A 26,957-nucleotide genomic window follows, 5' to 3' on the forward strand; every position below is an offset into this window, starting at 1 on the left:
GTAAGGAAGAACATCCAAACTCCTCCTAAGGGGTAAAATTAATTAATTACACATTAGGAAATAATAAATCACTCGCTGCTTCAAGGTCCACATTAACTTGAACATCATCAATTAAAGATCTGGGTTTCCAGATCAAACTGCAACTCTTTTTGACAAGATACAATTTGCTTCGACCCAGCCTTCTTCAGTCTAATTTTAATCCACAGCTCCTCTCTTTCAACATCTCATTGAGGACTTAAAGTTAATAGTTCTTGCTTTTCCTCCTTAATAGTAGGAAGTGACTCTGCAAATCTTAGTGAAGATGTCTGTCCCCGGTGAAAACCCACACAGATGTGGAAAGAATGTACAAACTCCTTACAGAGAGCCCAGGATTCAAATCCTGGTCCTGATCGCTGGTGCTGTAAAGGCATTACGCTAACCGCTATGCCAACTATGCCATTAGCAGCAGCAACCAAGTTCTCATCACAATATAGCTACACTTCAACAAATAAAAACCGTTTAAAATTGATTGATGATGCATTTGAAGGCAATGGATGTCTGAAGCAACAGCTGTGTAATTGCCAGTTTTGTTGACAATATCTTTGAACTCGATGCACATGTATTGCGAAGTGGACAATAAATTGCAACGGCAAATAGAAAGGGTACGTCAGAGTGCAAAATTATGGTGTCATGGGAGATTTTAATATACTAGTAGACTGGGAGAGAGCAGCCTGTTGATGATCCCATGAAGGGAACGACTGTTCCAGATTGGGTGTTGTGCCATTCGCCAGAAGTGACTAGAGAGTTTTAAGGAACCAGTAGGGGGCAGTGATCACAATATGATTGAGTTCAATTTGAGATTCAACAAGTCGAAACTGAAGTCAGATGTGTCAGGATTTCAGTGGGGTAAAGGGAATTACAGTAGCAGAAGAGAAGAACTGGCCAAAGTAGATTGGAATGGGGAACTAGTAGGGAAGATGGCAGAGCAGCAATGGATGGAATTTCTGCAAGAAATGAGGAAGGTGTAAGAAAAATACAGACCAAAAAAGAGGAAATATTCAAATAGAAAAATGTCACAACTGCAGCTGACTAATGAAATCATAGCCAACGTAAAATCAAAAGAGAGGGCATACATGATAGCAAATTTGTAGGAAGATAAGAGGTTTAGGTCATTTTTAAAAGAAGGTAATGATAAAACTCATAAGGAGAGAAAGGATAAAGTATGAAATTAGGTTCGCAAATACAGTACAAATCCAATTATTCAAAATCGGATTCTCTGAAATCCTCAGTTAATTGAATTTTTTTTTTATTTCGGATAAATGAGGATATCCAAAACAAATCAGAAATCCTAATTTATCCAAAATTTTTTCAGAGCCAAAATGACTGGGGATGTTGGGCTCCCAGCAGCATCAACAGCAGACCTCAGGCTCCCGGAAAGGAGCAGAACTCTTGGGCGCCAAGCATAAAGCTGGACATTGGTGGGAAAGTGTTAGTGATCGGAAGTGGCCAGCATTTTTTTTTTGGTGAGAATTGAACATTATTTTAATGGTTAAAAAGTCTTATCTTGTTGTTTGTTGTTGTTACAAGTGATTTTCTGTTGCTACTGGGGTTTTTTTTTAAATGACCAGTTCTCCAAAAAAGGTTTATCCAAAATAGGCCCGGTCCCAACCATTTCAGATAATTGGAGTTGTACTATAATAAAGAGGATACAAAAAGTTTCTTCAAGTATATAAAGAATGAAAGAGAGGTGAGAGTAGAGATAGGGCCACAAGAAAATGATCATGGAGAAATAATAATGGGAGACAAGATGGCAAAGGAACTAAATGAGTATTTTGCATCAGTCTTCAGTGTGGAAGAGATTGGCAGTGTGCCAGATGTCGAAGGGTATCAGTGCAGTTACATTTCAAGGCAAAAGATGCTTAGAAACCTGAAAGGTTCAAGAATAGATAAGTCTCCCAGATCAGATGGATTGTGCCCTTGGGTCCTGAAAGAAGTAGCAGTAGACATTGCAGAGGGATTGGTAATGATCTTTCAGGAATCAATAGATTCTGGCATGGTCCCAGAAGACTGGAAAATTGAAGATATCAACCCCAGCATTCAAGAATGGAGTGGGCAGCAGAAAGAATTTGGATAGGCTAGTTAGCTGACATCAGTCGTTGGAGTCAATTGTAAAGGATGAGGTTATGGAGTACTTGGGGGCATATGACAGGTTAAGCCAAAGCCAGTATAGTTTCCTTAAGGGAAACTCATGCGAGAGGAGTCATGTGATGGAGTAGTGGCCGGTCAGGGAATTCCAGCCCTCTCCGGAAATGTTAAAAAACGCACAAAACACAAAGGTACAAGATTAAAATTTAAAACAAAGTAAAAATAAAGGTGAGAAGAAAATGGCAGCGAAGAGAGAAAAGTCGAAAACAACAGGAAGAAGAGAAGAAGAAAGAACGTCGGAAGAAGAAGGTGAAGGCCTTACCTGTCCAAGGAGGCCTGCCGCGGAGAGAGAAGCCCGCTCCCTCAGGTCAGTGGAAGTCCTGGGCTCGGGACTACAAAAATGGCTCGCAGAGCCGAGTAAAAGTGCGCAACCGCGCATGCGCGATGCGCATGAAAAAAAACACACTGACGGGAGGGGGGAACAGCCGCGGAGTCGATCTCCACAGCTGAGAGAGACACCTGCAACACAGCAGCAGGTGCAGAACACAGACAATAACGACAACAAGAAAGAAGAGGGTAAAAAGAAAACAAAGAAACAACAGATGGTCAACCCAGAGGAAGGACAGAAAGAAATCGAAGAAGAAAAGAAAGGCAATACAATGGATATATCTTTTTTTAAAGAATATATGGAATCAGTGAAAGAATGGCAATTACAAGAATTTAATGAGATAAAAAGAAGAATTAAGAATGCAGAAGAAAAAATGAATAAAATAGAAATGGTCATATCAGAGATAGGAAAAAGAGTGGATAATTTGGAAAAATGAGAAATAATCGTAGAAATGGAAGTAGAGGACTTAAAAGAGAAATTAGAAGAATCTAATAAAAAAGTTAAAGAGGAATATGAGCTGTTAGCTCAGAAGATAGATATAATGGAAAACTATAATAGAAGAAATAATATAAAGATAGTGGGCCTTAAGGAAGATGAAGAAGGCAAGAATATGAGAGAATTTATAAAAGATTGGATCCCCAGGGTCCTAGGAAGACCAGAATTACAGGAAGAAATGGAAATAGAGAGGGTACATAGAACATTACCCCCGAAACCACAACCGCAGCAAAAACCAAGATCCATTTTAGTAAAATTTTTAAGATATACAAGAGAAAATATATTGGAGAAAGCAATGAAGAAAATAAGAGAAGTCAAAAAGCCACTGGAATACAAAGGTCAAAAAATTTTTTTCTATCCAGACATAAGTTTTGAACTCCTAAAGAAGAGGAAGGAGTTCAATACAGCAAAAACGATCTTATGGAAAAAAGGATATAAATTTACGTTAAAGTACCCAGCGGTACTTAAAATAGTTATTCCAGGGCAACAAAACAGACTATTCTCAGATCCAGAGGAAGCACGAAAATTTGCAGAACAACTACAAAACAAACAGAGAGATGAAGACATGTAATGAGAGTAAAAATGACCATGAACTATATGTATGTGTGTATATGGGTATATATATATATTATATATTATATATTATATATTATATATGTTCGGCTCCGAATCATGGGTCCTCTACCGGCACCACCTACGGCTCCTAGAACGCTTCCACCAGCGTTGTCTCCGCTCCATCCTCAACATCCATTGGAGCGCTCACACCCCTAACGTCGAGGTACTCGAGATGGCAGAGGTCGACAGCATCGAGTCCACGCTGCTGAAGATCCAGCTGCGCTGGATGGGTCACGTCTCCAGAATGGAGGACCATCGCCTTCCCAAGATCGTATTATATGGCGAGCTCTCCACTGGCCACCGTGACAGAGGTGCACCAAAGAAAAGGTACAAGGACTGCCTAAAGAAATCTCTTGGTGCCTGCCACATTGACCACCGCCAGTGGGCTGATAACGCCTCAAACCGTGCATCTTGGCGCCTCACAGTTTGGCGGGCAGCAGCCTCCTTTGAAGAAGACCGCAGAGCCCACCTCACTGACAAAAGGCAAAGGAGGAAAAACCCAACACCCAACCCCAACCAACCAATTTTCCCTTGCAACCGCTGCAATCGTGTCTGCCTGTCCCGCATCGGACTGGTCAGCCAAAAACGAGCCTGCAGCTGACGTGGACTTTTTACCCCCTCCATAAATCTTCGTCCGCGAAGCCAAGCCAAAGAAGATATATGTAGATGTGTATGTATATGTGTGTATACATGAATGTATCCGTATTTAGAGGAAAATATATAGAATATAGATAAGGATTAATAAGGGAATGAAAGGGAATTGAGGGAATAAGGAGGGAATTAAAAGAGTGACCTTTGTTACATATGAAAATTGAAATCTTTTCCGGGGGGGGGGGGCTGGGTGGTGGGTAGGAGATACAGTCACTGCAAAATCAGTTGACGTTTGCGAGTGAATTCGCAAATCCAAATGGAGAGGGGAGATGCGGTTGCCCGACAAGGGATAAAGGGCAATTCAGGAGGGGGAGGGGAGAATGGGGTTAAAGAAGTTTTAAATAGGAGAATAAGGAAAATGTTTGATGTTTTAGAAATGTTGTCTTATAAAATGTTCAAAACAAGGAAGCAGAAATGGATAAGAAGGAAAGGTGATGATGGAGAAACGGAAAGGGAAGATAAACAAAGTATGAAATGGCTACGTTGAACTTTATGACTAAATATTAATGGAATACAGAACCAAATCAAAAGGAAGAAATTGCTAAATTTACTGAAAAAATTAAAAATTGATATAGCATTTGTGCAAGAAACACATTTAACTGAATTGAAGCTCAAGAAATTAAAGAGAGATTGGGTAGGACATGTAACAGCAGCGTCGTATAGTTCAAAAGCAAGAGGAGTAGCTATATTAATCAGTAAAAATGTACCAATTAAAATAGAAGACAAAATAATAGATCCAGCAGGGAGATATGTAATGATAAAATGTCAGATATATTCGGAGTTTTGGAATCAACTCAATGTATATTCACCTAACGAAGAAGATCAAAAGTTTATGCAAGATATTTTTTTGAAGATAGCAGATACGCAAGGGAACATATTAATAGGAGGGGATTTCAACCTTAATTTGGATTCAAATATGGATAAAACTGGGAAAAAAATTAACAGAAAGAACAAAGTAACCAAATTTATAATTAAATCGATGGAAGAAATGCAACTTTTGGATATATGGAGGAAACAACACCCAAAGGAAAAGGAATATTCATATTATTCGGGTAGACATAAAACATATTCAAGAATAGACCTATTTCTGTTATCAGCTTGTATGCAAGATAGAGTAAGAAAAACAGAATATAAAGCTAGAATATTATCGGACCATTCACCCTTGATATTGACAATAGAGTTAGAGGACATCCCTCCAAGAATGTATAGATGGAGATTAAACTCCATGCTACTTAAAAGGCAGGATTTTAGAGAATTCATTGAAAGACAAATTAAAATGTACTTTGAAATAAATACGGAATCAGTGAAAGATAAGTTTATACTATGGGATGCAATGAAAGCGTTCATTAGAGGGCAAATAATAAGTTATGTAACCAAGATGAAGAAGGACTATAATCAGGAAACAGAGCAGTTGGAAAGGGAAATAGTAAATATAGAAAAAGAATTAGCAATGAAGGAAGATACAACTAAAAGAAGAGAATTGGCAGATAAAAAAATAAAATATGAAACACTACAAACATATAAGGTGGAGAAGAACATAATGAAGACAAAACAGAAATATTATGAACTAGGGGAAAAAATGCACAAAATTCTAGCATGACAGCTTAAGACAGAACAAGCTAAGAAAATGGTATTGGCATCAAGGAAAAAAGACAAACAAATCACATATAATCCAACAGAGATCAATGAAAACTTTAGAGAATTCTATGAACAATTATACCAAACTGAAAACGAAGGGAAAGATGGCAAAATAGATGAATTTTTAACTAAAATTGAACTACCAAAATTACAAATAGAGGAACAAAATAAATTAACAGACCCATTTGCAATAGTAGAAATACAAGAGATAATAAAAAAACTACCAAATAATAAAACACCAGGAGAGGATGGATTCCCAATAGAATTCTACAAAACATTTAAAGATTTATTAATTCCTCCCCTCCTGGAAGTAATCAACCAGATTGATAAAACACAAAGCTTACCAGATTCATGTAAAACAGCAATAATTACAGTAATACCACAGCAAGGGAAAGATCCACTCGCACCAGCGTCATATAGACCAATATCATTACTTAACACAGATTATAAGATAATAGCTAAACTATTAGCAAACAGATTAGCAGAGTATGTACCGAAAATGGTAAATTTAGACCAAACTGGATTTATCAAAAAAAGACGCACAACAGACCATATTTGTAAATTTATTAACTTAATTGTAGAAGGGAATAAAGCACCTACAGTAGCAGTTGCTTTAGACGCAGAGAAGGCCTTTGACAGAGTAGAATGGAATTATTTGTTCAAAGTATTGCAAAAATTCAGTTTACCGGAGAAGTATATTAATTGGATTAAAGCATTATATAAGGGACCGTTAGCGAAAGTGACAGTAAATGGACATGTATCAAAGCAATTTAACTTAAGCAGGTCAACATGGCAGGGATGCCCACTATCACCTTTATTGTTTGCATTAGCTATAGAACCACTAGCAGAATTGATAAGAATAGAAAATAATATAAAAGGAATAAAAATAAAAGACAAGGAATATAAAATCAGTTTATTTGCGGATGATGTTATAGTGTACTTAACAGAACCAGAACTATCAATAAAAGAATTATATAAGAAATTGAAGGAATATGGAGAAGTGTCGGGTTACAAGATAAACGTAAATAAAAGTGAAGCAATGCCTATGAATAATGCGGATTTCTCAAAATTTAAGAAGGAATCACCATTTAGATGGCAAATGCAAGCAATAAGATACCTAGGTGTACAAATAAACAAAAATCTCGGCCAACTATATAAACTCAATTATTATCCACTAATGAAAAAATTACAGGGCGATTTAGAGCATTGGAAAGATTTACCACTAACACTAATAGGAAGGATAAACTGTATTAAAATGAACATTTTTCCAAGGATATTATACTTATTTCAGGCATTGCCAATACAACTGACAGAGAAATTCTTCAAGGAGTTAAAGAAAAAAATAAGGAAATTTTTATGGAGAGGGGGGAAACTGAGGATAGCACTAGATAAATTAACAGAATGGTATAAACAAGGAGGCTTACAACTGCCAAACTTTAAAAATTATTATAGAGCCGCACAATTAAGGTACCTATCAGATTTTTCTCAAACAAGGGAAAAGCCAGATTGGACGAGATTACAATCAGATAAAATAGGGGAAAAGATACCTGAACACATATTATATAAATGGGATGAAAAATTGGTACAACGTAGGAGTTCTCCAGTATTACATCATCTGCTCAATATTTGGAAGAAGATTCATGTAGAAAGGAATAAAACAAATTACCAATTACCAAAACTAATAATGACGCAAAATCAGTTACTCCCTTTTACAATAAATAACCTTTCCTTTAGAGAATGGGAGAAAAAAGGGATCAAAAGAATAGAAATTTTTTTTCGGGAAATAAATTATTATCCTTTGAACAAATGAAAGATAAATACAATATAACTCAAGATACAGTGATGGCATATTACCAATTGAGATCCTACTTGAAGGACAAATTAGGAAGTAGTCTGAGGTTACCAGAGGGAAGTAACTTTGAATATGTGATTACAGATACAATGATATCAAAAGATTTATAACAAATATGTATATTAAACTGCAAGAAAAGGAGACTGAGGAAACAAATGGTAAAACTAAACAAAAATGGGAACAAGATTTAAATATAAAGATAAAAAAAGGAAACATGGGAGAAGTTATGTTCTGGAACGATGAGAAATACAATAAATATGAGGTTACGTATGATACAATATAATTGGATACACAGGCTATACATTACACCTCAAAAGTTAAATAAATGGGACCCAACAGTATCTGACAGATGTTTTCGTTGTAAAAAAGAAATGGGAACAACAATTCATGCAATCTGGACATGTGAGAAAGTAGAAAAATTTTGGGAAGATCTAAACCAGATATTAAATAAAATTACAGAAAACAATATACCAAAAAACCCAGAGATCTTCCTCCTAAGTAACATAAAAAACAAAGAATTTGGACTTGATTTGGATGGTGCACAAAAAAGATTTGTTAAGATAGCTCTAGCCGTAGCAAAAAAATGTATTATGTCAACCTGGAAATTGCAAGATAATTTGAGAATACAACAATGGTATATAGAAATGAATAAATGTATTCCATTAGAAAAAATAACATATAGTTTAAGAAATAATATTGAAATATTTGAAAAAATATGGGAGTCATACATGAAACACAATAGAGAAAACCTACCGGGGTCATTTACCACCTAAATTAACGAAAGGAGAAGGAAATGAAAAGAATTGACTCAGTGGAATTTCTTGTTTACTTTTATTGAATGACAACATTGACTGGTTTAATGTTACTTAGATTTTGTACTTTAAATGGATATGGGGGGAGGTAGGGAGGGTGGGGTGGGAGGAGGGGGGGGAGAAAATGACACTGTATATATTTGAAAAGGAAAATGTATGTGTCATGGTCAATGTGGTTTATGGTGTGAAAAATAAAAAAATTTCAAAAAAAAGGGAAACTCATGCTTAACAAACCTACTGAAGTGACAAGCAGGCTGGATAACAGAGATGAAGTGGATGTTGTGTATTTCGATTTTCAGAAGGCATTTAAAAAGGTGGGTGGGGGGTTGTAGGGGTTTTGTGTTTTTTTGTTTTTTTTATATACATAAAAATATCATGTATGTATTTTGTCTTTTCTAAGTTGCATCCATTATTGTATTGTAAAATAAATAATTTTTAAAAAGGTGTCTTGCATGAGGTTACTAAACAAGGTAAGAGCCCATGGTATGACAGGAAAAACATGGGTGGAGAGCATTGGCTGATTGGCAGAAAGTGGAGTTGGAATGCAAGGATCATATTCTGATCATGTACTGCTGCCATTTGCTAGCAGTGTTCCACAGGGGTTGGTGTTAGGGCCGCCTCTTTCTAGGTTGCATATTAATGATTTGGATTATGAAATGAGTGGCTTTGTAGCCAAGTTTGCAGATGATTCAAAGGTAGGTGGAGAAGTAGGTAGTGTTGAGGAAACATGGAGGCTGCAGAAGGACTTGGACAGATTAGGAGAATGGGCAGTGAAGTGGAAAATTATATATATAGTTGGAAAGTCTACAGATATACACCTTGGTAGAAAAAAATAAACTTTTTTTTTTAATGGGGAGAAAATTGAAAATACTCAGATGCAAAGGGACCAGGGAGTTTTCATGCAGAATAGCCTGAAAAGTTGAAATGGAAGTGAAGAAAGGTAAATGCAATGGTGGCATTAATTTCAAGATGAACAGAAATTAAGAGCAGAGGTGTGATTTTGAGGCTTTACAAGGCACTGGTGAGACCTCACTTGGCAGTTTTGGGCTCTTCATTTAAAATAAAGTGTGATGGCAATAGAGAGTGTTCAAAGGAGATTCACTTGGATGATTCAGGAATGAAAGGGTTATCTTGTGAGGAGCATTTGGCAGCTCTTGGAATTTAGGAGAATGAGGGAGATCTCATTGAAACATTCTGAATGATGAAAGGCATGGACAGAATCCATGTTGAATGTATTCATTAGAATTTAGGAGAATGAGGGAGATCTCATTGAAACATTCTGAATGCTGAAAGGCATGGACAGAGTCCATGTTGAAAAGTGATTTCCAATGGTGGGAGAGTCTTAGACTTGAGAATTGAAGGGTGTCTGCTTAGAGCAGAGAAATTTCTTCAGCCAGAAGTTGGTAAATCTGTGGAATTTGTTGCCACAGTGGTTATGGAGGGCAGGTCATTGGATGCATTTAAAAAAAGATATTCATTGGTTCTTGATTAGCCTGGGCTTCAAAGGTTATGGGGAGAAGGTCAAGCAGTGGTGAATGGATCAGATCATGATTAAATGTCAGGGCAGACTCAAAGAGCTGAATAGTCTATTTCTGCTCATATGTCTTTTGGTCTGATGGGAAATACCTTCCTCCCGCAAGCTATGAGATTGATAAATAGTATTCTGTAACTGCTAAATCATCCCACATTCTGAATGGATAGAGCTATCCTCCTCACTTCAGCAAAGAACCAGTATATTCCTTGTTTTAAGATTTGCAGAAAAATAAATTATATATATATTTTTTTTTCTTTGGCTTGGCTTCGCGGATGAAGATTTATGGAGGGGTAAAGTCCACGTCAGCTGCAGGCTCGTTTGTGGCTGACAAGTCCGATGCAGGACAGGCAGACACGGTTGCAGCGGTTGCAAGGGAAAATTGGTTGGTTTGGGTTGGGTGTTGGGTTTTTCCTCCTTTGTCTTTTGACAGTGAGGTAGGCTCTGCGGTCTTCTTCAAAGGAGGTTGCTGCCCGCCGAACTGTGAGGCGCCAAGATGCACGGTTTGAGGCGATATCAGCCCACTGGCGGTGGTCAATGTGGAATGTATCTATGTGACTATGATGTTGTGCACATTGAATGTGTAAGTGTATGCACCATAGCCCAGAGAAACCCTGTTTCATTTGGTTGTATATGAACAGTCAGGTGATAATTAACTTGACCATCAACTGATTTCAGGGAAATTTAATATTTCAAAAAGATTCACTGTTGTTTTGAGAAATTTACATCAATTCCCCAGAGTGCACATGTAAAAGGGTTACTACTTATTTCAGGTTCAGGTCCTGGAACCTTAATCATCAGTAAAATTAACAGTGGAATTGTAGTGTCACGTACACCCATACTTCAATTGATCATGTAGATTTCTATTGATTACTGACCTGTAGTTTTTTTGTCATGCCATACGCCCAGTAATTGTTTCCACAAAAGGCAATACAGGATTCACCGCTGTTTTGGTATCCAAAAGCTCCTTATTTTAAAAATATTTTTTATAATAACAGGTGAAACTGCTTTAACCTTTTCTGAGCTGGCTAACAATCTACAATGGATTAGGCTACATGTCTGGGAGCAATTCTTTGCCACAATCTTGTGGGAACCTTTTTGTCATTTAAATTTAAACTTGAACATACAGCACAGTAACAGGCCCTTCCAGCCCATGAGCTCGTGCCGCCCAAATACATCCAATTCACCTACAGCCTCATACGCTTTTAAAAGGTGGGAGGAAATCGACGCAGACATGGGAAAATGTACAAACTCCTGACAGACAGAGCGGGATCCGAACCCCACTCACTGGCCCTGTAACAGTGTTGCTCTAACTGCTACGCTAACCGTGCTGCCCCTAATCTTGATATTTCTCTTATCTGTGCTACATCTTCACGACTGAAAAATTAGCAGGACTTCACATTGTATAAATTCAACATAATTACAAAAATTAAATGGAATCATGATTTAGTGAAGCCTTGATCACAGTGAAGGAAAATTCTTGAGCACTGGCATTAGTTCAGTTTCAAATAACGCCCTGTGCATTTCTTGTGATGCACCAACCTCTTGGAGCGGTGTTAAATTTACTTGTTAAACTTTTAAGTCATCTCAACTCCATTTATTCTGCATACAGCCACCAGCTCCTTCCATTTCATTCCATCCAATGATACCTAAATTTGTGAAATCTCCAGAACATAACATATCAACAAAGATAAAACTTAGCAATGCAATCCATTCCTCCAGAAGGAATGATTATATCAGAAATACAATGAAGAAAAACACAGCCCACCTCCAAGAGTTTGGTCACTATTTTATGAAGTTAATAATTTTGTTTCATGGCTCATTTGTAAAGATGCAAAACATACCTAATGCATAAAGGTTAACTATCCAGCTGTTCAATTTTCACTGTATGATATTCAGAAAAGGAAACAAAAACACAATGCATTTTATTAATAGCCATTGGAGAGTTATGCAATCCATTCAGTCAGTGAACCACAAGGCAAGGTTAGTGGTGGTTTATGTTGCTGGATCCGATGGACCAATAGTCTTTACACAGAATGAACTGACAATGTCAAGCTACTTCTTGTATTCTCCATCTGGAGATAATTAGATATTATTTGGACAGATGGGAGATGCTTGCAAGGGATTTTTTTTTAATCTATCTACTTCGATCTTGAATATATCTAATGAGAAACTCCACTGATTCCTTGGGCAGAGGATTTCACAGATTCACCACGCTATGAGAAAAACAGATCCTCTTCATCCCCTTCCTAAATCTACTCCCTCAAATCTTTAGACTATGTCCCCTAGTTCTAGTCTCACCTAGCAGTGTAAAAAATTTCCCTGCTTTCATTTTATCTATCCCTTTTATGATTTCAGATGTTTCTATTTTATTCTACATTGTACTCAATATACCATGTCCCATTCACTCAACTTGACTAAATCCCCCTGTTATTTTCACATCACCACTTGTGTGAATACAGAAATCTTTTAAATGATCTCCCCAGCAAAATTATTAATAGAGATTGTGACTAGTTGAGGTCCAGATGCCTACATCTTCAGTACCCTTTATGCCTGGCCTGCAAACTCAAGAAAGACACGTTTGTCATGCTTCCTTTTCTATCGGTGTTATTATAATCACCACTTTTATTTGGTAGCCATGGCCATTGTCTTGCTTTTTTCTAAAATTTATTGAGTGGATAGCTTAAAAAGCTGTTCATATTTTGCCATCTTTGTCGTGAAGCACAATCTCAAGAATGCACAATTAAACCATTTTTTTTAATACTAAAGGTTATCATGCGAACAGTCAGAAACAAGTTCTCAAACTCATATTCTATAATCAAATTTTATAATCCTTTCAGAACCAAGGGATCTGATGATAGGAAAATGAATCTATGTTCCTGGTTTAGATACCCATACCAGAGGAAACATTCTTTCATCATCTGGCAATGTCAACTCCCCGATAATTATAGATATAGATAGATATATCTTTTCATTCCAATTGAGTACATCACAATCTGTCCCACCATTTTTCCCCACATCCATCCTTCCACACCAGTAATCAACTGTGAACCTTCACTGCACTACCTCCAAAGCAAATATATCCATCCTTAAATATGGAGACCAAAACTCTACACAAGACCCCAGATGCAGATCAGCAACACCTTCTAAAATTGGAATTTAAACTTCCTTATTATTCATACTCCATACCCGACAATCAAGGCCAATACTGTTTTGCTCATTTTCAATCAGTCCAGTTTATCCAACATGCAAAGCAGTACAGTGGAGAATTACAGGAAGAAAAATTAGAACAGAGCAAAACCACAATTATTTTAACTGTGTGAAATTCATTCAGGAGTTGGATAATGGCATGAAAAACTGTTCTTCAACCTGCCGTACATGATATCATTCTCATAAAAGATCAGAAATGGGAACTGCTCACACTAACCATTTGTAACTCTCATTTTACAAAACAATATTTATTTGCATATATGGATACCTGATACAGGCAGACAATGCTATAGCACTTCACTCCATCCTGACCCACCTAAAAAACGATGCCCTATCGTCAATGTTCATTGACTTTAGCTCGCTCGGCATTTATTACGATGATTCCTCAAGGGTTGGTGGAGAAGCTGTTCTCACTAGGACACAACACCTCTCTCTATAATTGGATCCTGGACTTCCTAATGGAAAGATCAGTCTGTCTGGGTTGATAGCAGAATGCATTGGTGCACCTCAGGGGGGTAAGCTAAGCTGCTCCTGACCCACGAATGCATCACCAGATCCAGCTCCAACAGTGTAATCAATTTTGCAGATGACACCACAGTCATTGGCCTCATCAGCAACAACGATGAGTTGCACTATAGAGAAGAGGTGGAAATACTCGTGAAATGGTGCGAGATTAACAATGAGTCTCAATGTGGACAAGATGAAGGAGATGATCATGGACTCAGAAAGGCCAGGAACAACCACCCTCCACTACACATCAACAACTCTGTAGTCTTATTAAAGAATACATGGAGTCATTTAAAGAATGGCAAGCGCAAGAATTTAATGATTTAAGAAGAAGAATAAACAATACAGAAAAGAAAATGAATAAAATAGATATGACCTTAACAGAAATGGGAAAGAGAATGGACAAGATGGAAGAGCGGGAAGCAGCAGTAGAAATGGAGGTAGAGGACTTAAAAAAGAAATTAGAGGAATCTAATAAAAAAGTTAAAGAGGAATATGAGCTGTTAGCTCAGAAGATAGATATAATGGAAAACTATAATAGAAGAAATAATATAAAGATAGTAGGCCTTAAGGAAGATGAAGAAGGCAAGAATATGAGAGAATTTATAAAAGATTGGATCCCCAGGGTCCTAGGAAGACCAGAATTACAGGAAGAAATGGAAATAGAAACAACAAGAGAAAATATATTGGAGAAAGCAATGAAGAAAATAAGAGAAGACAAAAAGCCACTGGAATACAAAGGTCAAAATTTTTTTTTCTATCCAGACATAAGTTTTGAACTCCTAAAGAAGAGGAAGGAGTTCAATACAGCAAAAACGATCTTATGGAAAAAAGGATATAAATTTATGTTAAAGTTCCCAGCGGTACTTAAAATAGTTATTCCACAGGGCAACAAAACAGACTATTCTCGGATCCAGAGGAAGCACGAAAATTTGCAGAACAACTACAAAACAAACAGAGAGATGAAGACATGTAATGAGAGTAAAAATGACCACGAACTATATGTATGTGTGTATATGGGTATATATATATATTATATATGTAGATGTGTATGTATATGTGTGTATACATGAATGTATCCGCATTTAGAGGAAAATATATAGAATATAGATAAGAATTAATAAGGGAATGAAAGGGAATAGAGGGAATAAGGAGGGAATTAAAAGAGTGACCTTTGTTACATATGAAAATTGAAATCTTTTCCGGGGGGGGGGGGGGCTGGGTGGTGGGGAGGAGTTACAGTCACTGCAAAATCAGTTGACGTTTGCGAGTGAATTCGCAAATCCAAATGGAGAGGGGAGATGTGGTTGCCCGACAAGGGATAAAGGGCAATTCAGGAGGGGGAGGGGAGAATGGGGTTAAAGAAGTTTTAAATAGGAGAATAAGGAAAATGTTTGATGTTTTAGAAATGTTGTCTTATAAAATGTTCAAAACAAGGAAGCAGAAATGGATAAGAAGGAAAGGTGATGATGGAGAAACGGAAAGGGAAGATAAACAAAGTATGAAATGGCTACGTTGAACTATATGACTAAATATTAATGGAATACAGAACCAAATCAAAAGGAAGAAATTGCTAAATTTACTGAAAAAATTAAAAATTGATATAGCATTTGTGCAAGAAACACATTTAACTGAATTGGAACACAAGAAATTAAAGAGAGATTGGGTAGGACACGTAACAGCAGCATCGTATAATTCAAAAGCAAGAGGAGTAGCTATATTAATAAGTAAAAATGTGCCATTTAAAATAGAAGAGGAAATAATAGATCCAGCAGGGAGACATGTAATGATAAAATGTCAGATATATTCGGAGTTTTGGAATCTACTCAATGTATATTCACCTAACGAAGAAGATCAAAAGTTTATGCAAGATATCTTTTTGAAGGTAGCAGATACGCAAGGGAACATATTAATAGGAGGGGATTTCAACCTGAATTTGGATTCAAATATGGATAAAACTGGGAAAAAAATTAACAGAAAGAACAAAGTAACCAAATTTATAATTAAATCGATGGAAGAAATGCAACTTTTGGATATATGGAGGAAACAACACCCAAAGGAAAAGGAATATTCATATTACTCGGCTAGACATAAAACATACTCAAGAATAGACCTATTTTTGTTATCAGTTCGTATGCAAGATAGAGTAAGAAAAACAGAATATAAAGCTAGAATACTATCGGACCATTCACCCTTAATATTGACAGTAAAGTTAGAGGACATCCCTCCAAGAATGTATAGATGGAGATTAAACCCCATGTTACTTAAAAGGCAGGATTTTAGAGAATTTATTGAAAAACAAATAAAAATGTATTTTGAAATAAATACGGAATCAGTGGAAGATAAGTTTATACTATGGGATGAAATGAAAGCATTCATTAGAGGGCAAATAATAAGTTATGTAACCAAGATGAAGAAGGACTATAATCAGGAAACAGAGCAGTTGGAAAGGGAAATAGTAAATATAGAAAAAGAATTAGCAATGAAGGAAGATACAACTAAAAGAAGAGAATTGGCAGATAAAAAAATAAAATATGAAACACCACAAACATACAAGGTGGAGAAGAATATAATGAAAACAAAACAGAAATATTATGAACTAGGTGAAAAAACGCACAAAATCCTAGCATGGCAGCTTAAGACAGAACAAGCTAAGAAAATAGTATTGGCATCAAGGAAAAAAGACAAACAAATTACATATAATCCAAAAGAAATTAAGGAAAACTTTAGAGAATTCTATGAACAATTATACCGAACTGAAAATGAAGGGAAAGAAGGGAAAATAGATGAATTTCTGACTAAAATTGAACTACCAAAACTACAAATAGAGGAACCAAATAAATTAACAGAGCCATTTGGAATAGTAGAAATACAAGAGATAATAAAAAAATTACCAAATAATAAGACACCAGGAGAGGATGGATTCCCAATAGAATTCTACAAAACATTTAAAGACTTATTAATTCCGCCCCTCCTGGAAGTAATCAACCAGATTGATAAAACACAAAGCTTACCAGATTCATGTAAAACAGCAATAATTTCAGTAATACTAAAGCAAGGGAAAGATCCACTCACACCAGCGTCATATAGACCAATATCTTTACTTAACACAGATTATAAGATAATAGCTAAACTATTAGCAAACAGATTAGCAGAGTATGTACCGAAAATGGTAAATTTAGACCAAACTGGATTTATCAAAAAAAGACGCACAACAGACCATATTTGTAAATTTATTAACTTAATTGTAGAAGGGAATAAAGCACCTACAGTAGCAGTTGCTTTAGACGCAGAGAAGGCCTTTGACAGAGTAGAATGGAATTATTTGTTCAAAGTATTGCAAAAATTCAGTTTACCGGAGAAGTATATTAATTGGATTAAAGCATTATATAAGGGACCGTTAGCGAAAGTGACAGTAAATGGACATGTATCAAAGCAATTTAACTTAAGCAGGTCAACATGGCAGGGATACCCACTATCACCTTTATTGTTTGCATTAGCTATAGAACCACTAGCAGAATTGATAAGAATAGAAAATAATATAAAAGGAATAAAAATAAAAGACAAGGAATATAAAATCAGTTTATTTGCGGATGATGTTATAGTGTACTTAACAGAACCAGAACTATCAATAAAAGAATTATATAAGAAATTGAAGGAATATGGAGAAGTGTCGGGTTACAAGATAAACGTAAATAAAAGTGAAGCAATGCCTATGAATAATGCGGATTTCTCAAAATTTAAGAAGGAATCACCATTTAGATGGCAAATGCAAGCAATAAGATACCTAGGTGTACAAATAAACAAAAATCTCGGCCAACTATATAAACTCAATTATTATCCACTAATGAAAAAATTACAGGGCGATTTAGAGCATTGGAAAGATTTACCACTAACACTAATAGGAAGGATAAACTGTATTAAAATGAACATTTTTCCAAGGATATTATACTTATTTCAGGCATTGCCAATACAACTGACAGAGAAATTCTTCAAGGAGTTAAAGAAAAAAATAAGGAAATTTTTATGGAGAGGGGGGAAACTGAGGATAGCACTAGATAAATTAACAGAATGGTATAAACAAGGAGGCTTACAACTGCCAAACTTTAAAAATTATTATAGAGCCGCACAATTAAGGTACCTATCAGATTTTTCTCAAACAAGGGAAAAGCCAGATTGGACGAGATTACAATCAGATAAAATAGGGGAAAAGATACCTGAACACATATTATATAAATGGGATGAAAAATTGGTACAACGTAGGAGTTCTCCAGTATTACATCATCTGCTCAATATTTGGAAGAAGATTCATGTAGAAAGGAATAAAACAAATTACCAATTACCAAAACTAATAATGACGCAAAATCAGTTACTCCCTTTTACAATAAATAACCTTTCCTTTAGAGAATGGGAAAAAAAGGGATTAAAAGAATAGAAAATTGTTTTTCAGGAAATAAATTATTATCCTTTGAACAAATGAAAGATAAATACAATATAACTCAAGATACAGTGATGGCATATTACCAATTGAGATCCTACTTGAAGGATAAATTAGGAAGCAGTTTGAGTTTGCCAGAGGGAAGTAACCTTGAATATGTGATTACAGATACAATGATAATCAAAAGATTTATAACAAATATGTATATTAAACTGCAAGAAAAGGAGAATGAGGAAACAAATGGTAAAACTAAACAAAAATGGGAACAAGATTTAAATATAAAGATAAAAAAGGAAACATGGGAGAAGTTATGCTCCGGAACGATGAGAAATACAATAAATACGAGGTTACGTATGATACAATATAACTGGATACACAGGCTATACATTACACCTCAAAAGTTAAATAAATGGGACCCAACAGTATCTGATAGATGTTTTCGATGTAAAAAAGAAATGGGAACAACAATTCATGCAATCTGGACATGTGAGAAAGTAGAAAAATTTTGGGAAGATCTAAATCAGATATTAAATAAAATAACAGAAAACAATATACCAAAGAATCCAGAGATCTTCCTCCTAAGTAACATAAAAAACAAAGAATTTGGAATTGATTTGGAGGATGCACAAAAAAGATTTGTTAAGATAGCTCTAGCCGTAGCAAAAAAATGTATTATGTCAACCTGGAAATTGGAAGATAATTTGAAAATACAACAATGGTATATAGAAATGAATAAATGTATTCCATTAGAAAAAATAACATATAGTTTAAGAAATAATATTGAAATATCCAAACAAATATGGGAGCCTTACATTAAATACAATAGCGAAAATCTACCAGGGACAATCATTACCTAAGTTAACGGAAGGAAAAGGAAATGAAAAGAATGGACTCAGTAGAACTTCTGGTGTATTTTTATTGAATGGCAACATTGTCTGACTGGTTTAATGTATCCTAGATTTTATACTTTAAATGGACGGGAGGGGGGAGGTAGGGAGGGTGGAATGGGAGGAGGGAGGTGGGGGGAGAAAATGGCACTGTATATGTGTGAAAAGGAAAAAGTGTGTACCATGGTTAATGTGATTTATGGTGTGAAAAATAAAAAATTTAAAAAAAAACAACTCTGTAGTAGAGTGGGGAGCACCAAGTTCCTTGGAGTTTACTTAACTAGTGACCTATTGTGGACACTCAACGCCTCCTCACTTGACAGGAAGTCGCAACAACAACTGCACTTCCTGAGAAGATTGAAGTGGGCAAGGCTACCAGCCACCGTTATATCAACCTTCTATAGGAGCGCTATCGAGAGCATTCTGGCCAGTTGCGTCACAGTGGGGTACAGTAGCTGCAGAGAAATGGTTTGGCGGTCAATCCACAGGACCACAAGAGTGGCAGAGAAGATTATGGGAGTCTCCTTCTAACCCACCCCCCTCCAAATCTTAAGAGGGCACGCAAAATCATTGAGGTCCCTTGTCACCCTACACACAGCTACTCCCATCAAAAAAAAAAGATAAAGGAGTTTCAGAGCCAGCATCGCCTGGCTGAGAAACAGTTTCATTCCACGGGCAAGGAGAATGCTGAACACAGAACAACCAAATGAACTGTTCACACAACCCATCCAAGACTCTCATAGATAAAATACTTGTCCTGCATATGTATTGTTTGTCTGTATGTGTGTTATATCTGGTTGTGTGTCTGAATGTTTTGCACCAAGGACCAGAGAATGCAGTTTTGTCTGGTTGTTCTTGTGCAATCAGTTGACAATAAATTTGTAAATTTTAAATTAAATCTTGAATTTTTTTAAATTTAGACAAAGCACAGTAACTGTATGCTGCCCAATTTACACCCAATTAACACACACTCCCAGTCCATTCTGAACAGTGGAAGGAAACCAGAGCCCCGGGGAAAACTCACGCAAACATGGGGAGAGCATACAAACTCCTTACAGACAGCACGGGATTCGAACCCCTGGTCCCAATCGCTGATGCTGTAACAGCATTGCATTAACTGCTACGCCAACCATGGTTGATAAATTACTTGACTTGATAAATCTTCTTCCTGAAGAGAGGATGAGGAAGCAAGTGATTTTCTTAGCTGTATTCACAACTCAAGGTTCAAGAGTAAAACACGACACCTTTTTTAACTCAAGGTTCCTTTTATGTCACACAAAATACATAAAAATGTAATATAGATGATATACATCAACTTTGTCTTCCTCACTACCTTCCATCAGGACTGCTCCCTCCGTAACTCCCTTCTCACTCATCCCTACCCCCCACCACCCCCCCCCACCCCACCCCCAAGCACCTTCCACTGTGACCACAGGAGATGCAACTCACCATGGTCCGTGGCCCCAAACCAGGCCTTTGAAATGAAGCAACACTTCGCTTATGTATCCGCAGGACTGATTCACTGCATTTAGTGCTCCCTTTATGGCCTTCTCTACCTTGGAGGGATTGGGCGCAGATTGGGAGATCACTTCGCTGAGCACCTTTGCTTCGTTCGCTAAAGTGACAGAGACCTCCAACTATTTCAGTTCTGTGTCACCCTCCCACACCTGTCCATGGTCTTATGTACTATCCCACCAAGACCACCTGCAAAGTTGACCTGATTTTCCATCTGGGCACTCTCCAGCCAGATGGCATTAACATCAACTTTTCCAGTTCCTGCTAACCTGCTCTTTTCTTCCCACTCCCCAACTCTCCTCCCTCTCTACCCTCTCTATCTACCTAGCCATCCCTCCAACCTGGATTTCCTCCACCTATCACCTCCTGCCTTTGCGACCACACCTCCTCCCCTGACTCTCTTGCTCGGATGCCTGCTGACATTTTTCTATACCTTGATGAAGTCCAAAACATCAGGTATGTATCTTTACCTTTGTTATAACTGTCACTGACCTGCTGAGTTTCTCCAGCATTGTGTGTTTTTACATCAACTTTTATCTGCCGTAAGGCAAACAAAGAGTCACCATGAGCATGGCCCAGCACCCCTAACAATAAGAGAAAGAGTCCCTTCAGAGGCACCGAATGTCCATGGATTCACCTCCAGCACTACTGCAGCCTCTGCAGCCACACAGACTCCTAGTCAAACCATCGACAGCCCAAGCTCCAGGTCCAAACCTCAGATAATCAGGAAGCCTTCAGCACTAATGGTCCTTCAAGAGACCCTCAGAACCGTCTTGAATCTCGATTCCGATACCCACGTTCCCATGAGCTTGTCCCCACCAGCCCGCAGACTGTGTGGGTCCTTTAACCACAAGTCACCAGCAGCCCGCGGCGTGCGAGCCCTTTGACTCCTAATCAACAATAGCCAGTGGCCTCCATGGGTCCTTCAGTTGCTCAGCCCCTCTCTCGTCAGCTGTTGTGGTCACCTTCCTGTCGGGTCATCTCCCATGCTTCTCGACAGGGAGCGTTCTCCCCATAGCTCCTTGCAGTCTCAGATGGAGCAGCTCACAGCTCATGCCTTGCTGAAGGGCTCAGAACCAAAAAATTCCTTTGCTTCTCATAGACCTGCTGAGTTTCAGTAGAATTGCACTAGAATCAGAGCATCTGCCGACTTTCCTGTTTAATTGACAAAATGTTGTTTCTTTCACAATTTGTGAGCATTTATTATCGAAGAGTGAATGTTATTCTGATCCAACTGAGTTATGAAATAACATTCAAAATTAATTCCATATCAAGATTCCACAAGGAAGTGATTTCTGAATTTTGTGTCACCTGCACATGTTAGAACTCATCAATTAAACTTCCACAGGAAGTCTGTGAGAAAGATTATAAAAGCTTTCAGCGTTCACATTCTTCATTCAACTGACTGCAAACTTCTGACCATGCAGTTTTCTCATTATTGGCCAAGCCATCCTGTTACATGATGCTTCAAATGACTTTAGGCAATTGCTGTTCTCTAATATCTCTGTTATTTGCCTTGTATTCTTAGGTTAGGAAGGTGGCTGTTGGGAGTAGGAGGTGGGGGAGGAATGAAACAAGTCAACAGGCCTGATCTTGCATGGGATGCATTAATTTGCCATTTCAACAAATATAGAAAGAATGAGAAAAACTGTAGATGCTGGAATCTGGAGCAAAACACGAGCTGCTGGAGGAACTCAGTATATCGGACACCATCTGTGGAGGCAAACAGATGGCCATTATTTTGGGTCCCAATTCGGTATCAGGTCTGATCCACTGAGTTCTGCAGCAGCTTCTTCTTTGATAAGGAATGTCTTATTCGACCTGATTCCTTGAGACCGGATCAAAGCCCAAGCAAGGAATCAACTATCATCAGGTCTTGAAGGGTCCTGGCCTGCAACATATACAATTTTTTTTCCCTCACTGATGGTACTCGACTCGCTATGTTCCTTCAGATTCTAGCTTCTGCTGTCTCCAGTTTATGACCACACTACAAAATCTCTTCCAGGCATGCCAACTCTGAAGAAATTTTCTTCCTTGCCTAAATGGAGTTCTTTGAGACCCACTCTCACTGCTCCCCCTCTGATTTTTCCTGCTCTCTGATCCTCCGGCCATATCTCTACTGCAGCAACTTTCTGTCCAACATGGTTTCCAATTTAGTTCCCAAGCCTCCTGGTTGGTCGCCAGCAAGGATTTCCAATACATGGATTCAATTCACCTCTTCTCACATGGTTCTCACTTTGTATCTCCACCATGTGGCGATACAATAACGATCTTTCTCATTCCCTCCCACAGGTTCAGCTTTCACTTTCCAAATGTAGTGTGGTCTGTAATACTATTCATCCTCTGTGAGATGCATTCTTTCAACCAGCCTTTTCTGATGAAGGGTTCCAGCATGCAACCGTGATTCTATTTCTCCACCAATACTACCGAGTTCCTCCAACACATTGTGCGTTGTTCCAGATACCAGAATCTGCAGTCACTCTTGTGCAAGGAATCAACTTTTTCAGCAGGTGTGCGAGGATTGGAATAAAAAGAACAAGGAAAAGAAAAGAGATAGACGAAAAGGTTTACTGCTTTTGATATCCCATCTTCAAATAATTGTCTATAATTTTTAAAGTAAATAGCAAAAATTACATGTTGTATTTTTAAAAATCCAGAATTATATGGGTCGCAGAGCTAGGGCTTTTCTCTTTTGAGAGAAGGATGAGAGATGACTTAATACAGGGGGTCTCCAAAATGGTCAATATCGACCCCCCAGGGGGGGTCGATGGGTCAATCCAAGGGGTTGATAAATGGCGGAGGGAGGGGGAAAAATTGATTGAAATTTTATGGTTGAAAGCAGGGGCATGTCTGTGGAAAATTGCACGTATGGCAAGGTGGCTAACCTCTTGCAAGGGCTGATCGCCATGTTGTATTTGGCTTTGGCCTCTTCATAAGCAGAGTGAAGGATTGACAGAGCGGAGAAGGAGATACGTGTTCAATACCGCCGCCAACCTTCCCCTGTCTGTTCAGCAACGCCACAACCCACACCCCGAATGGCACACCCCACGGATTCCATGCCTTGGGGATCAGTGAGGAATCAAGGAGTCCATGATAGGGTCGATGGTCCAAAAGGTTTGGGGACCCCTGAAAATAGATGTCTACAAGATTCTGAGGCAAGGCATAAATAAGGTAGACAGCCAGCACCTTTTTCCCAGGACTGAAAAAGCAAACACCAGAAGACATCTATACAACGTGAAGGGTAATGGAAGACATCAGGGGCATTTTTTTTTGTTACACAGAGTAGTGGATACGTGGAATGCATTGCCAGAGGTGGTGGTGGAGGCTGAAACAATAGGGGTATTGAAGAGACTCTAAGGGTCATGGATGAAAAAAATAAAGGGTTATGAGGTAGGGAGGATTTTTTTTTAGAAAGGTATGTATTTGTGGGCACAACATCAAGGGCCCAAGGGCCTGCACCATGCTGTAATATTCTATGCATTTATGTACAATTATGAAGGAACAAAATCCTTACCAAAGGCAATTTCAGTAGAATTGAACATTTAATTATGCGTGCAGGGAGGTACTGTGCAAAATACCAATTATTATTGAATGTTAACATTAAAAATATTCTCATGCATTAATTAATAATAACCCAAAAGTCCAGAGATTATAAAATAGTCAAATCAATTCCAAAGTAATACTTTTCAGTTCTGAATCAAGCCACATTTCATCAGTTTCTGCATTTGGCAAAAATAAGTTATGATCTTCTCTGACACTAACCCTCCCCAACCTGAATCTTAAGTCCCCTCACCCTCACCCCCCTCCCGCTCCTTCCTGACCCACTCCCCATCCCACAATTCCCGACTCACCGCACACCCTTATCCCACCACCCTAACCCACCCCACTACCACCCACCCACATCCTCCTACCCCACCCACAAACCATCACCTGCCCCCACCATGTTACCCCCACTCACCATACCCTCATCATACTACCCCCACCCACCAATATCCACGTACCACCATCCCCCACCAACCCACACCCCCATCCCACTACCCCTACCCATCCACATCTGTCCCACTATCCCCCACCAACCCACACCCCCATCCCACTACCCCGACCCCCCCACACCTGTCCCAGCACCCTAATCACCCACTCTCCGTCCCAAAACCCTGATCACCCACCCTCCGTCCCATCACCCACCCTCCGTCCCATCACCCACCCTCCGTCCCATCACCCACCCTCCGTCCCATCACCCACCCTCCGTCCCATCACCCACCCTCCGTCCCATCACCCACCCTCCGTCCCATCACCCACCCTCCGTCCCATCACCCACCCTCCGTCCCATCACCCACCCTCCGTCCCATCACCCACCCTCCGTCCCATCACCCACCCTCCGTCCCATCACCCCTACCATCCACACAACCAAACCCACACTGAACCCCCCCCCACCCCACTACCCCATCATACATCCCCGGCCCACTACCCCTACCACCCACACAACCCTGTCTCACGACTCCCCACCCACGGGAACTATTCGGCCCAACCTGTGACTGCTAGTACCTCCGAGACATCTTCGAATGAGCGGTTCTCTGCCGTCAGCTTACCGCTTTGAATGGCTGCCCCTCCAAAGTCTTTAACACGAGCTGAAAAGGCTCCGACTCCCCCAGCAGCCCCTGATACCGCTGGGAGTGGGGGGGGATGCCCAGGGTCGCCAAGCTCCCCGCATGGTGCCGGGAGCCAAGCGGCGCCGCCATTTCACCGGCTCCAGGCCGAGCCGAGGTGGCAGCCGCCCCTCCAGATCACTGCGCCGGCAGCGGAGCAGAAACCCGTCCCCAGTGGAAGTCCCACGTTAAATTCTCCGGACGAAATCCTTGTCTAAATGGGGCAGACGCCGGCCCCGCGGGGCTGTCGGCTGAGGTGTGGCCGGGCCTGCCGCTGAGCCGGGGTTGCCATGGTGACAGGCGCGGCCTGTCACTCAGGCGCGGGCAGAGAAGGGACGGAGGGACCTTCCCTCCTCCTCAAGTTAGGGTCTTCAGCTTCTGCCTTGCACTGACCCCCTTCCCCTCATCTATTTAATATCTAACAAAGTTTCAAATAATCTTGGCCACAGACAAAAGAAAAGACTCTCATCAGGCCAGGCCGCCATTCCAAAAGAGGGCATGGTCATAAGTTACACTCTCTCTCTCTATAGAAAGAATGAGGGAAAACTGTTGATGCTGCAATCTGGAGCAAAACACAAGCTGCTGGAGCAACTCAGTATGTCTGACACCATCTGTGGAGGCAAACAGATGCCCATTATTTTGGGTCTCAATTCTCTTTCTGGTCTGATTCATTTTGGGTCCCAATTCTCTATCGAGTCTGATCCATTTTGCGTCCTGATTCTCTATCGGGTCTGATCCATTATTTTGGGTCCCAATTCTCTGTCAGGTCCGATCCATTATTTCGGGTCCCAATTCTCTGTCGGGAACGATCCATTATTTTGGGTCCCAGTTCTCTATCGGGTCTGATCCATTATTTTGGGTCCTGATTCTCTATCAGGCCTGATCAATTGAGTTCTGCAGCAGCTTCTCCTTTGATAAGGAAGGAATGCACTCTTTGACTAGATTCCTTGAGACCTAGCAAGGAATCAACTGTCATCAGGTCTTGAAGGGTTCTGGCCTGCAACATTTACAATTCTTTTTTTTCTCTCTCACTGATGCTGCTCGACACACTTAGTTCCTACAGCAGATCATATGCTCCTTCAGATATAGTGTGTTTGGAGGAGTCACGTGATGGAGTAGTGGCCGGTAGGGGAACTCCAGCCCTCTCCAGAAAAGTAAAAAAGAGGTAGAGAAAAAACAAAGTCACTAACACAGAAACCATAACAAATTGAAAGTGAAAGTGTGGAGAAAATGGCAGCAAAGAAAGAAAAACCAAAAACAACGGGAAGAAAAGAAGAAGGAAGGACGTCGGAGGAGGAAGGTGAAGGCCTTACCGGTACGAGGAGGCCCGCCTAGGAGAGAGAAGCCCACTCCCTGAGGTCAGTGGAAACCCCGAACTCAAGACTACAAAAATGGCTCACAGAGCCAAACAAAAGTGCGCAACCGCGCATGCCCGAGGATTCGCGCATGCGCGATGCACAAGACAGAAACAAAACAGACAGGAGGGTGGACTAGCTGAGGAGTAAATCTCCACAGCTGAAACAGACAAGTACAACACAACAGCAAGACTCTCAACAGGAAAACATAGAAAATAACGAGAACAAGAAGGAAGAGAATAAAAATAGGAAATCAGAGAAACAACAGATGACCAACCCAGAAGAAGAAGACC

The 26,957-nt window shown here is 39.2% G+C and overlaps 1 protein-coding gene across 1 annotated transcript in view; it reads right to left on the reverse strand.

The window, feature by feature from the left end:
* The window catches only part of nphp4 (nephronophthisis 4), a 346,370-nt gene extending 320,719 nt beyond the window's left edge, over positions 1-25,651 (reverse strand). The window contains exon 1 of the mRNA XM_069919049.1: positions 25,253-25,651. Within this exon, the coding sequence (XP_069775150.1) occupies positions 25,253-25,402 (150 nt within the window). The 5' untranslated portion in view covers positions 25,403-25,651. The remainder of the gene's footprint in view (positions 1-25,252) is intronic.
* Between the last annotated feature and the right edge of the window lie 1,306 nt (positions 25,652-26,957).

Source organism: Narcine bancroftii, chromosome 2, assembly GCF_036971445.1.
Source record: "Narcine bancroftii isolate sNarBan1 chromosome 2, sNarBan1.hap1, whole genome shotgun sequence".
NCBI classification, from domain to species: Eukaryota; Metazoa; Chordata; class Chondrichthyes; order Torpediniformes; family Narcinidae; genus Narcine; species Narcine bancroftii.